The sequence below is a fragment of the Centroberyx gerrardi genome, chromosome 5 (assembly GCF_048128805.1).
Source record: "Centroberyx gerrardi isolate f3 chromosome 5, fCenGer3.hap1.cur.20231027, whole genome shotgun sequence".
NCBI classification, from domain to species: Eukaryota; Metazoa; Chordata; class Actinopteri; order Beryciformes; family Berycidae; genus Centroberyx; species Centroberyx gerrardi.
Genome location: NC_136001.1, coordinates 20,397,430 through 20,410,007, shown reverse-complemented (window position 1 = coordinate 20,410,007; position 12,578 = coordinate 20,397,430). Strand labels below are relative to the sequence as shown.

The window sequence follows — 12,578 nt, the reverse complement described above, 5'->3', positions numbered from 1 at the left end:
ATCATGACGGCTGGCATTCTATGCGTAGACACTAGATGGCGGTGCAGTCCTTAGTCTTGAACTGATTTTGGACCGTTTCAAGCATTGAGCGCTAAATTGTGGTTATCATGCAACGTTAGAACTGATTATATATTTTGGAAAGAATTATTTAATAAACACTACAAGCCATGGTTTCCATAACTGACAGATAGCACAACTAAAAAGAATAAGCACAATAATGAACTCAAGAGCAAAGAGGGTGTGGCCTATGAGGGTGTGCCCAAAAATATTCAGAACTGAAAGCATTAGGCTTAAGACTGCATGACTGTCAATAAAATGCTGAATACAGAAGTGTATTTATTAGCAAATGTACATAGTGAAAACTAGGCACTAGGGATGCGTCCTAAAACATTTCATTAGCCTAATGCTTCTTCTATTTCTGATCATCACCTAGGAATGAACTCGGAGGTACAACTTGGAGGGTTATGGTTAAGATTATCATGCCTCACACCAATAAATGTACACAATTCATGTAATAATAATGTGATACTTTATTAATCGCTGTAGGGAAATTTTCTTTCTTCTTGCCCCCCTCCAGGGAGGCCAGAGAGCAAATAGTAACAAAATAGGTCATAAACTAAACATGTCCTGCTATAGTAATGGAATAGGAATGTAATTAATCAAGAACCCTGGATAAATACCAAACTGAAATGGTATGAATTAAAAAAAAAAAAAAAAAAAGAATAATGGACAAAAATCTCAAAATCAAAGATAATAACACTTTTCTCTCAGACTCTTGGTAATCCTAGAGAAGTCTTGTAGCTTCCAAAGCTGTATCCATTACCTAGAGAAAGAATAACAATGCATCAGTCAGCTGGCCATCTAGTAAAGCAAACATCATTTCAAGGGATATCAGCAAATACAATCGTACTTCTGTCAAATATTGACTTGGGGATATGCATGGGTTTGCATTGCTTTTATGAAATACCAAAGATGCTGATAAAAGTGTTTCTGATATATTGTTGCAGCACTGTGGAGTACATTCTATATTGTAAGTGCCTGACATTTTGATAGCAGTAGGGATTCCTCATTCACTTAATGACACACATCACACTTTACACCAACATGATATAATAGAGACTATAGGGTGTTAGGAAAGTTGTGAAGGATCAATGTGGATTTGGATGAAATCCAAAGGCTGGTCCTGCTGCCCACAACAAAACGGAAACAGACCTAAATCAGACAGGTGGAGAGAGCAAGGAGGGATTTCTCTCAAAACCTGGGACTTTCTCTAAATATGAGCTGCAGAAACATAAAGGTCGAGTGTATGAGCAGCGGGATCTGCAGTGAAAGAGATTTAGAGAGTGGATCTCTCTCTCCCAGTCACATGTGCATGTGAATGTCATGCACATGTGTCTATAATATAGGTTACATAAGCTGCCGGGTTGCATGGCAGCGATAGGAGTCTGAGCTTGCGTCAGTACTTACATGTTGGGGCCTTCTTCTCAACGAGCCAGTAGCAGAAGCTCCTCCTGGCACGGTCATTGTACACATTTCTGTACTGGGGCATATTTTGAGGTGAGGAACTGTTTTTTGGAGTGTTATGGTGCATACCTAAAGAAAAAGATACAGGACGTTTTAAACTGATAATGAAAGCCTAATTGTCTAAGAAGTGAGGAGGACCTGCTGTATACCTTGCACCATGGAGGGAACAGCATCATTAGCTGCAGTCTCTGTTGGGTCCCGAGGCAGAGGAGGTAAAAGGCAGCTGCTTGCCCGGTTTAGAGCACCTGGATCTGACTCATACACTAGGGCATCTAATAAAGGCAAGTAAAAGAAAGTAAAGACTGGGCCACCAGCACAGATGATCTGTTATCAGGGTAGACCCTTGCCCTCTTCTTCTACTATATCATATATCAAGTTAATAGCATTTTTTGACCACACAGTTTTAGGTATGTTTACATATCTGCCCCATTGGCACCCATAACATTCATAACTTAGTCTCCAGGCTTAAAAACAATGTTTAGGCCATGGAAACTTAGATCTGCGGTTTGTGATTTCCTCGTTTTTGTGTTCTCTCCTGCTATACTTGGGGAGGTAAGAAACTCCACATAAGTATGAGAAAAGAATAGATTCTGCATTATCTAGAACAGCCGTTTCAAAGATTGTCTGGCTTGCTTTTTCCCTTCCCATTCCCTAGGTTTTCATAAGACCAGGTTGAAACCAGGATAAACTTATGAAACCACATCTTGAACACCAATAAATTTGACCCACATTTCATATGACTTTAATAAGTACAAACATGAAATTCCCCCATGCTTTTTTCAGTTGCCACCTAGCCCATCATGATGGGAAACCAGAAGGATCTGGGTTAGCTAACAGCTCAGCTGATGCTCTAGTGAGGCTCTTCCTCCCAATGTGACCCAAAGTCAACAGTACATACTCGGCAAATGTGGTGCATTATACTGAAAAAAAGGTTGTGACTACACAATCGCATTTGCGCTTTTACAGTTTGAACAATCTTTCAGCAGTTTCAGGAAAAAGAACAGTACATTTTCATCTTATAACCCTGTCTTCTGATAATCATGCCATTTTCACAAACCTTTGGCAGTTGGAACTGACCCGAGATAAGTGGGTACCTAGGTGGGAATGATAACCACACATAACATTACAGGAGTACAATGTTGTTGATGTGTTTGTTTTTAATCAATCATATATACATATACAGCATGTTACACTGCAAGGAGAAGAAGGTTTGGCCTTTACTCATCTTCTTACCATTGTTTTCATTTTGGTCCAGTGGTCTGTGTGGAGATGTGGAAACATCACTGGGTGACTTCTTGGCCAGAAAGTCATGCTGGTGAAGGATATAGAATGACCATGAATGTTACTTTCTATCATTTCTCCAACTACAAAGTAACATCATGCACATCGTTGACTTCCAGCGGCAAAAACAAATCCATGTTGAGGCAAGGAGAAAGCCCATGAAGCTAACAGAGAACTCACTGCTGTTGCCTGAAAGGACTTGAGTCCCAGGTTTTTTTCTTTTCCCCAGCCTGCATGTTTCTACTACAGCTAGCTCGTCTCACACAGACAAGGATAGATTGTGTTTCTTTGTCGCTTAGCAACAAGTTGAGCAACAGTATCCCTTCTCTGGTGATACTAAAGCTGGGTATTATGTTGGACTCTGACATGACACTGGACATCCTTGTGTCTCTCAGACTCTCTCTCACACAAGTTCAGTCAGGAAACCCTAGCAGTCCATTTGTCTGCCCAGCAGAACAATTTAAACTGGGCTGGTACTAACTCAAGTCTGTTGCTACTTCATGCAGTCTGCTGCTGTGTTCCTACATGCTGTGAAAAATCTGTTAGTTTTGTACGCCCATCCATCCCAGATACCAAATGCTTACATCTGCTTTCAGGGAGGGAGGTTTATGTACTCTCTTATTGGTGGCTCCTACTCAGTGTGCGCAGTGAGTACATAAAAGTTATTTACCGCCAAAACCAAAAGTTACATTGCTGTCATCTTCCCAAAATAAATAGTTTAAATCAAATATGTGAGTTACCTTTACCGAACTAGGAATTGGAATTTTAGGCACAATTTATTAGCTAATTAAACAAAGCATGGCAAAAAATAGCAAAAACTACTTTGAATGGTGTGACTTCCTTTTCCCAAACCAAATAAATATTCAGCATAATCCATGTCTGCTGAAATTAGATATTCAGACTAACTTGTAAAACACTGACATCACCAACACCTGCCTGCCACTTTCTGTAAGCAACTAGAAACTCAGCATTACAGATATACAGTGGAAAGTTTATCACTTTTTTTCCCTCTATGCCCATTTTGGATTTCTATTTTTAATGTTTCATAAAATCCTATTTGACAAAAATGCCATGCTTAATCTGTTTTGTGAAAAGTTGCTGTTTTGCCATAAGCCTCTCATGAAGTTTCCCCCTCCACCTCTTAAAAGATCCATGATATAGGTTTTCTGGTTTTCACAAGTTGAAACGCAGCATCCTGTAGCAAAAACTGGATCCCCATCAGTGGCGTGCACAGACTCTCTAAGGGGCAAAAAATGAAATATAATTGAAGATTTTCTCCTATGTACAACTTTATTTGGATATACCAAGTAATAATCTTTCAGAAAAAATAGGGGAAACGGTCTCAAAAAATTATTCTAGTTATAATATAATGTCTCTGTTAAACTTAGCTAACGTTACTCCACTGACTGCCATGCCCATATAAACCTACTGTGGTTAAATAAAGGTGAAAGGGCACTTCAGTACTCCAGCAAAAATGGCAGAGGCAGTTGGCTCAAATGACTCAGGGAAAAAAAGGAAAGCAGATAGAGATGTGGAGTAGCACAGACTGATGGACAGACTGTGGGAAAGACTCAGCATCAAATATGGTTGCAAAAAACTAAGCAAGTCTATGCAATATTTCAATTTTTAAGCTGAGGGGAACCTTTCATCATTTCACACAACCTTCTGTCTTGCATTTCAAAAGTGCAAATGCATGCAACACTCTCAATCACTTTTGGGGGCTGACAAAGAAAAAAATTATAATACTCTTTATTTTATAACACTTTTTAAAGAGTAACAAAGTGCTTTGCAAACAATGAAAGTCATTGAGATACAATAGCAATAAATGAATTTAAAACAGATTCACAGAAGAACAAAATAGGCAAATGAGGGAAAAATAGGTTAAAACAAACGCTGTGTGAAGATGACACTGACTCTGTCAGCCTAAGCTCCTCAGTCAGGGTGTTTGACAGCCTAATGGCACAACCTGTAAAGACAAAGTTATTTTGGGGTTTGACTTCAGAATGCTTGGATGGCCTTTCCTGAGGATTTCAGGCAGTGGTCATTAAATGAGATGAGAAGATTGAGTTGTTTAAGGCAGTGATTCTCAACCTTTTTCATATCAAAGACCCCTAATTTAATACACATTAGAGCCACAGACCCCGATTTGATGAGATTTTTTCTCTCTGACCCAAATCTGAGAATATTTTTACTGTTTGACATGATTTTGTCCAGAACCTCATGACTATCTGTATTGTAGGCAGAGAGATAACAGTGAAACTATGATCAAAACAGTCATTCTTCTACATTCTCTAATTGTGTTAACATCTTGTAAATGAAATAATGGTGAAGTTTAACAACTCATCAATTAGCTGGGGACCCCCTGGAACCTCCTCAAGGACCCCTGGTGGTCCCCGGACCCCACGTTGAGAACCACTGGTTTAAGGTACCTTTACAGATACACTGGAAACCTATGGCTATGATTAATCCACACAAAATGACTACCAAATATCTTAATAATAGTAAAACATTACAATCAAGCCTTTAAGGTATCAACTCTTAGGGAAGCTATAATAGCATAGGGCCCACATGCCAGTGACTTCTAGGTTATATTGTCCTATTGGAATACAGATGGCAAGAGACACAAACTTGTAGTACAGTCACAAGTTAGCAATGTATGTGGTTGTATGATCTGCACCTACCAGAGTAGACTAACCTGGCAAATTAACTTATAATCATTCCTTATTGTTCAGATTTTATGCCATAATAAGCAAGAGGGTGCTGATGATTGCCAAACAGTTTAGCCTTGGTTAAATCAACAAGCTTGCTTGCTTCTAGCTGGGAGAACAAAACAAGGTGCTTTGCTGCTATAGCTGCATATACTGTTTCTCTCTGAAATTCCTTAGCTAGTGAAATGTGACTATATATTTACCAGTCTACTCAGATTTTTTATTGAGTTACATTAAATACATTGTCGTATTGATGACAGAAAATCTGTTTATTACACTCTATCCATGGCAAAAACATTCCTACAAGTTTTGTCTTGTGCAATTTACCTTGTAGCTTTTTCCAGGGAGTTAACATTGGACAGGGCAGCTTCAGCAGAGTTTAGCATTGTATGTAAAATGTCCCCATTTCTCTGGTAGCCTTTTTGGAATGAACAATGAAATCCTCATTTTTTTTAAAAAACGATACGTCTTTCATAACATTTTGGAGAAAACAAAATTCTTCTTTTTGACAAATACTGTCATTAGAAGACACCAAAATGGCTCTTGCTGAATGGTAAAAGGTGCATAAAGATTTGGTCGTCTGAAGCAGGAAGGCATTTTCCAAAGCCAGTGAGTGAATATGATAGGCAGGTAGCTGATCAAACTGACAGTCTACTTTGCAGCAAATGTGAGATCTGTGGAGAAGCTGTTGCACCAGCTGCTGATTTATCCCAGATTTAACCAAAGGAAACTTTATCTCATCTCATTTTTCAGCAATTCTGACCTCTTTGCTTCCTAAGAGTGTGTGATGCAATATCACTCTCCAAAAGTGAACAATATCCATATTGCTGACTTTGAAGCATCATGGCTCCTGGCCTTGTATCCTCTCTAGCAGGTGCTGCTCTACTTGCTGGTTGATGCGCCAGAGGTCTTTCAACACACTGGGCTGATCTTCCAGCTCCTCATGGAGACACCGTGCTATTTCCAACCTCCTGTAGTCTTCTGGCCGTACCAGACGCCGAACAACCTGGAGAGCACGTTCCTTGAGGCTGAAAACTGTGTAAATGTCACACAAATGCTTGTCAAATGTTTGGAAGAGTTTTATACAAAGACCACTCTCCCAATGTATTTTTTTCTTTATTGGGACAGTAGTAAGATAAAAGGATAACAGTGTAGGCACATGAGAAGATCTTAGTGTGACCCATAGCTTGCTGAGATTGCACAGTCTAGAGATGGTCATCTTAAATACTACAACATGAATGAGCTCTTGTTTTTAAATCTATAAGTAGTTCAGAATTACCTGTAATTCACCTGACTGGTCATAATGATAATGGCCAATATTTCATCATGCTAATCTCACCTGGTAAAGTGATATTGGCAAATGTAGCGTGTCCGCACTCTGCTGGTTTAGGAATGAACAGTTCTTTGCTATTCACTTTCAGTGGCTCATCAGTCTCTGCATCTCTGAACATCCACGGGTGGCCTATCAAGGAAATACACATAAACATAAAAACACGTTTGTACTATTACATCCACAGCCTACTAGTAAAGACATTCCATTCATTTAGATTAATTCCCTAATCCAAACTATTCCATACCCTAACCTCAAAATGCCCATTTTCGGACCAGCTAAATGTCCTTAGGTTGCAAGATATTCCTCATCTGTCTAGGAAATGCATAGCTAAAGAATCTAAGACAAGCGCACTCATACACATCATTATGCATAGGCATGTTATTTGTAAAGCCGACTTACCAACGTAAGTGGTGATTTTTCGCCCTGTTCCTGGTTGTAAATCCTCATAAGCCACAGGTTCTCCGCGGAAGTTTATCCATATTGGTCGTACGGTACGGGTACTTCGGTTACAAAACACAGCATGAATCTGTATTAGACTGTTCAGGGAGCGAACCAAGGGAAGCGACTGCTCTCCTTCGTCTTGAACTTCTTGAGGCATTGGTGTTGGTTGATTTAACTGTCAGCGTAGTGACATTAGCCAGCTAGCTAGCCAGCCAGCAAGCTATCCCTAAGTGTTAGGGCTAACGTTGATGAGAGTTTTCTTCCGCCGAATTTATGGCAAATTCACCAGTGCATTAAGATAAAATCGTTTATAAAAGGACTGCTATCGACAATTTCAATAACAGTGTGGGGGGAAAAAAAGTTTTCTTATATCTAGAGACACCAACGCTACTTCTTCTTCTCAGCTATTTTGTTTACATTCCTTTTTCCGGTTGGAAGTCCTGCAACGTCAAACGATTCTGCGCCCTGATTGGTCGAAAGAAGCATGACGACATCTCGACCTTAGGGTAGATGAGCTGCCTCCTGGACCGTGACCGTGCACCTAATTAGAAAAAAGATGCTAAATTAAAGCATCAACATTTTGCTTGTCTCCAGTGAGTGACTTTTCTTTTACCAGCCAATGGGTTTATGTAAGCAAACTGATGATAAGCCTACTTCCTTTTAAAGTGTTAATTGTCACAAAAGGTGATGGCCTGTAGGTGCATTTCAAATAGAAGGCAGTTCTTTTTGAAAATGGACTGCCACTGGTTGATAATGATTAGTGGGAATTAGAACAGCAGCAATGAATTCAGTATTATTGGCTGCTTGTTAGTTGTTAACTTGGAACTATAAAAAGTGACTAGCCCTATAAATCAACATAAAGTAGTTAGGGTATTAACGGTGTCTACTAGCCTAATAGCTAAACATATTGAAAACTGTTGTAAAAGTAGATAAATAAGAATGACCTGAATATTTAAGTATTATATAGGCTAACAATTAATATTTTCTCATGAGCAGAATGGATTAGTTACAAAAAAACAGCACGGTTGTCTACTATTCACCTGTAAAGCGAGGAAGTTAAACAGGCTTGCCTTATAGGTTGCTATTAGCGCCCAGTACTGAATGATTGCTCCACCCCGCTTCATACTCAGATAAAACACCGGGCAACAGCTGTGAGAACTTTCCGAGCAAGACCACCTACATGTCTACAAGGATTGGGCTATTACCAACCTCAAACAGTCACAGCAGATCTCAGTAAGATCTTTTAATTCAACTTCACTTCACAGCTTTAATATGTCACCTGAGGAATTTCATTGCAAAATTAGTTTAAAATGACGGCTTGGTTTGCTAGGCTATTTGAGAAAGTAGCCTACGCTAAAACTTAATGTAGCCTAATATTAGACTATAGAGTAGGCTAATTTGCTATTAAAGACCTTTGCTGACCAAACCTTTCTTCAAAATGGAAAGTGTGTTGAAATGTCACAACACTGTTCATACCAGGCCTATTACAAATCTAGTTTTCTGGATTTTAACTTAACAACTATCCTTGTCATTCAAAAATGCTAAATTTCATGTGATTTGTCTATTCCTTTATTCCCCAGCAGCACGCTTTTCGGCAAGGTGGCAAGTCTGAATTTTCTCGCCAAGAAAACAATGCATCCTTTCAACGACAGTAACTTAAGTGCGGGGATGGATGCGGGAGATGTGGCGAGAGATGAGACCCTGGCTAAAGTGGAGATCGCGTTGCTCAGTGTTATCTTCGTCAGCGCCGCCATCCTCAACACCGGGCTGCTGCTCGTCCTCTGGAGACAGCGCAAGCAGATGTCCAGGATGCGCGTCTTCGTGTTCCACCTCTGCCTGGCGGACCTGGTGGTTGCTTTCTTCCAGGTGTGTCCGCAGCTTATGTGGAACATCACAGACAGGTTCGTCGGACCAGACTCGATGTGCCGTCTGGTGAAGTACCTACAAGTTCTAGGCATGTTTTCCTCAACTTACATGATTGTGGTGATGACAGTCGACCGATACCAAGCCATATGCAACCCCATGGTTAAGTTCCAGCGGAGACGCGCACGGCTGAACATCCCTGTGTGTATCGCATGGGGGATCTCTCTGTTCGGCAGCTTGCCGCAGGTTTTCATTTTTTCACGCGTTGAGGTTGCACCCGGAGTGTTTGACTGCTGGGCGAAATTTATACAGCCGTGGGGTCTAAAGGCTTACATCACCTGGACCACGCTCGTCATTTTCGTTTTCCCTATAGTAACTGTTGCAGTTTGCCAAGTGCGCATTTGCAGAGCTATCCAGATCAATCTCTACCATAAGATGCACCAAGGCGGCGTCGGGGTGGCTCTCCCACTGCCCTCCAGGGCCAGCGGGGTGGCCGGGATGTCAAAGGCCAGAATCAAGACGGTAAAGATGACGGTGGTTATAGTGCTTGCTTACATCATCTGCTGGGCTCCCTTCTTCACCGTCCAGCTTTGGTCCGTTTGGGACACACACGCGCCAAAAGAGAGTAAGTTGCCAAATATTTGTGGCAAGTGATCATTTTGATCTACTTCGTGGAAAGTCAGCTGTGATGTGTTTTGGTTTGTCTTTGTGTCTTATGGTTTTCTATCAAAATATGTGTTGCATGAATTCACAGCTTCGCGCGCAGACCGAGAACCGCTATTTACGCACAAAGACAGGAATGCGATATGTGTGGCGACTGGCGAGGGACACTTTTCTGGAAATATGTAACAGTTTACTCTTGTCATGTCATTCCAGCTGCGACTTTCGCCATCCTGATGCTGTTGGCCAGTCTGAACAGCTGCGCGAATCCCTGCATTTACCTGCTCTTCAGTGGCCAGTTTCCCAAGAAGCTGATGACAGTCCTGTACCAAAGGCGGTCTGAGGGTAAAGAGTCACTGCACGAGGAGGCGACGGGGGTCAGTTCGTTGTACATGAGCTTCAAAAGTGCCTCTGACTCCAAATGAGGGTCGCACTTTAGTATGGAAATGTAACTGTAGGCTATATGGAAACTAAAGTCTATATGGAAAACTGGTGCGCAGAGTGGTGAGAGATGAGTGGAGCTGCCTCCAAACTGATCATGCTCTCTCTGCATTTGCACGGCTGTTCCGCACAAGATCACGACGAAGATATGTCAGATATCCCATTGCTTCTCTCAGAAACACTCACCCACATGGAACCAGAAAAAGCTGATCCTCGGTGCGTAAATGCGCGCCAGATAATGGATGTTGACGGATGACAAAAGCAAAAGGCATAGTTTTGTTGGATTATAGGACCAACGCTCTTTGGGTAGGAAACAGCATAGAAATGGACTCTGTAAACTGTTTTTGTAGACGTCATCAAACTCTGACATTGGAGGTGGAGAGTTTGCCTAGTTTTGTGTTCATCAGTGCAAAGGAATGTGTCAGAAGTAAAGGTTGCTAAATTTACAGCATTAATTACCCACCCTAAATTATATTGATCTGGTCATTCCAAAATTAGATTTACCCTTGAATTTTAAAAGAAGAAGCTGGATTTAGACTAGAGGAAGCTTATGCCTTTTCAAAAAGATTTAATTAATTAATTGGACTAGCTAAGTAAGGCTAAGAATGTGAGAAAAAAGTTTAGATAATGTCACACTTCTTATTCCAGCCAAGAACCTAAATGTATTGTTTCTTTGCAAATTTCTTGGTATTTTGGGGAAAAAATAAATTAATCATAGTATCATTTCCTTTGAGTTTGAGTTGAGCTCTGACTCCTGAGGGTCCAGGATCTATCTATAGGCCTACTTGGTCTATTTTCTAAATTGAACCCTTTTACAAATAGTGAGACAAACCACATCAACACTACTCTAACCTTATCAAGCAGTCTTTTAGCTGAACCCCAAAACAGAGCTGTATTTTCCTTAAGATCACATGGAACAAATATAAATGCATTCTTTAAAGTGTGGAGAGAGATGTGCCCCCAATAAAGGTCAATGAACCATATGGTATTTTTAAAATTGTGAAAATAGTTATTGCTTTTATGGATGTGCTCAGTGATGATAAGCTGCTCTGTTTATCCTAGATTGTCATTGTATTTTCCGATTTCTAAAATATTGTTGTTTGTGCTCTGGAATAAAGGTGCACAATTCTCACAATTGCTTTATCTTTTACTTGTGTATTATATCACACACATTTTTGAAAATGCACCAATGAAAAAGTAAGAACATATTATTCATGACTATTATGTTAAAACACTATACAGAAATCAGTTTGCATTGAGCCACCTAGTGCAGTAGATTATCTCTCACTATTATCATCCATGGTATGTAGAGATGATAAAAGAGGACAGTGTTGTCTGCTACTAGCGGGGGTTGTTTTCCTCTTTGTTAATTAATTATTCCATTTATACTTTATTGGACAGCATGTAGTGGAGAGAGACAGAAAATGGGAGATTTTGGGCTTCTGACAGGTCATAAGCCAGATTCAAACTTGTGATATGGGACACATGGTATGTGCCTGGTCTGCTGAACTACAGAGTGACCAAGAATGTTGACAACCACAACATTTCCACATTTAGGATTGTCACATTCAAGGAACAGCATAACAGAGGTTGCCACAGCCAGAAAGGTGATGTACAGAAAATGTCTGTAGTCTGAATTATGCAATCTACTTGAGTGGATCTAAACTGAATATATGACCGCACCATTTTTGCCAAAACAGCTGCTATTTGCTTTGTCTTATTCAGTGGCCACGTGGACAAAGGTAGCACAGCTATCATGACCTATCCAGCTGATCAGAAAGAGGGAGGACACTAAACATTTTGACCACATCAGCGGCAGGCCATTAGCGCTCTGTTGCCTGTGTAATAACAGAGCAGTCGCTATAGAGACTACAGAAAGGTTTTTGTTAGTATCACTATAGCAGCCACAATGATGTCAGTTTTGGCTGAGAATGTTGATATGACTGAATGTCTTGACCTTCTTGACAATGTCTGGAGTTTATAAATAGCCTTAAACCCAGTGGTTCGGTATTCTTATTATTGTTTTCCTATTTTGTTTTTGTTGTGGTTGTGATGTGTCACCTGTATTTCCTAATACAACTTTATTATGATTATTATTAAGCATCTATGGATGAAAATAATCAGCATATCAGTGTTATACATCACAACATATTCATGTGGAATGAAATATTGAGATTCAATTTAATTTCCAATATATCACCGAAATGACCCACATGGCGTACATGCGTCAGAACGATGTATCTCAAAGTTGCTGACTCTTGATGACCATATGACTTTTGGACGCACAGTAGCAGAGTAGATAAGTAGAGTAGATAAATCAACTACTC

General features: G+C 40.2%; 2 protein-coding genes across 2 annotated transcripts; one reads left to right on the top strand and one right to left on the bottom strand.

Moving 5' to 3' along the window:
• Positions 1 to 4,538: 4,538 nt before the first annotated feature.
• vhl (von Hippel-Lindau tumor suppressor) lies at positions 4,539 to 7,711 on the bottom strand. Its single transcript, XM_071901946.2, has 3 exons — positions 7,246 to 7,711; positions 6,853 to 6,975; positions 4,539 to 6,548 (listed from the first exon to the last, which is right to left on the bottom strand). The coding sequence occupies exons 1-3, from the start codon at positions 7,442 to 7,444 to the stop codon at positions 6,355 to 6,357; spliced, it is 516 nt and encodes a 171-aa protein (XP_071758047.1). The 5' UTR covers positions 7,445 to 7,711; the 3' UTR covers positions 4,539 to 6,354.
• A 1,208-nt stretch (positions 7,712 to 8,919) lies between these two features.
• Positions 8,920 to 10,235, top strand: LOC139913813 (vasopressin V2 receptor-like). The gene is made up of 2 exons (XM_071901943.2): positions 8,920 to 9,775; positions 10,027 to 10,235. The coding sequence occupies exons 1-2, from the start codon at positions 8,920 to 8,922 to the stop codon at positions 10,233 to 10,235; spliced, it is 1,065 nt and encodes a 354-aa protein (XP_071758044.1).
• Positions 10,236 to 12,578: the final 2,343 nt, after the last annotated feature.

Coding starts and splice junctions, on each gene's coding strand:
- vhl (XM_071901946.2), bottom strand. CDS start 7,444: ATGCCTCAAGAAGTTCAAGACGAAGGAGAGCAGTCGCTTCCCTTGGTT. Junction 6,976..7,245: donor AAAAATCACCACTTACGTTG/GTAAGTCGGCTT, acceptor TTTCCTTGATAG/GCCACCCGTGGATGTTCAGA. Junction 6,549..6,852: donor TGCCAATATCACTTTACCAG/GTGAGATTAGCA, acceptor ACATTTACACAG/TTTTCAGCCTCAAGGAACGT.
- LOC139913813 (XM_071901943.2), top strand. CDS start 8,920: ATGCATCCTTTCAACGACAGTAACTTAAGTGCGGGGATGGATGCGGGA. Junction 9,776..10,026: donor CACACACGCGCCAAAAGAGA/GTAAGTTGCCAA, acceptor ATGTCATTCCAG/CTGCGACTTTCGCCATCCTG.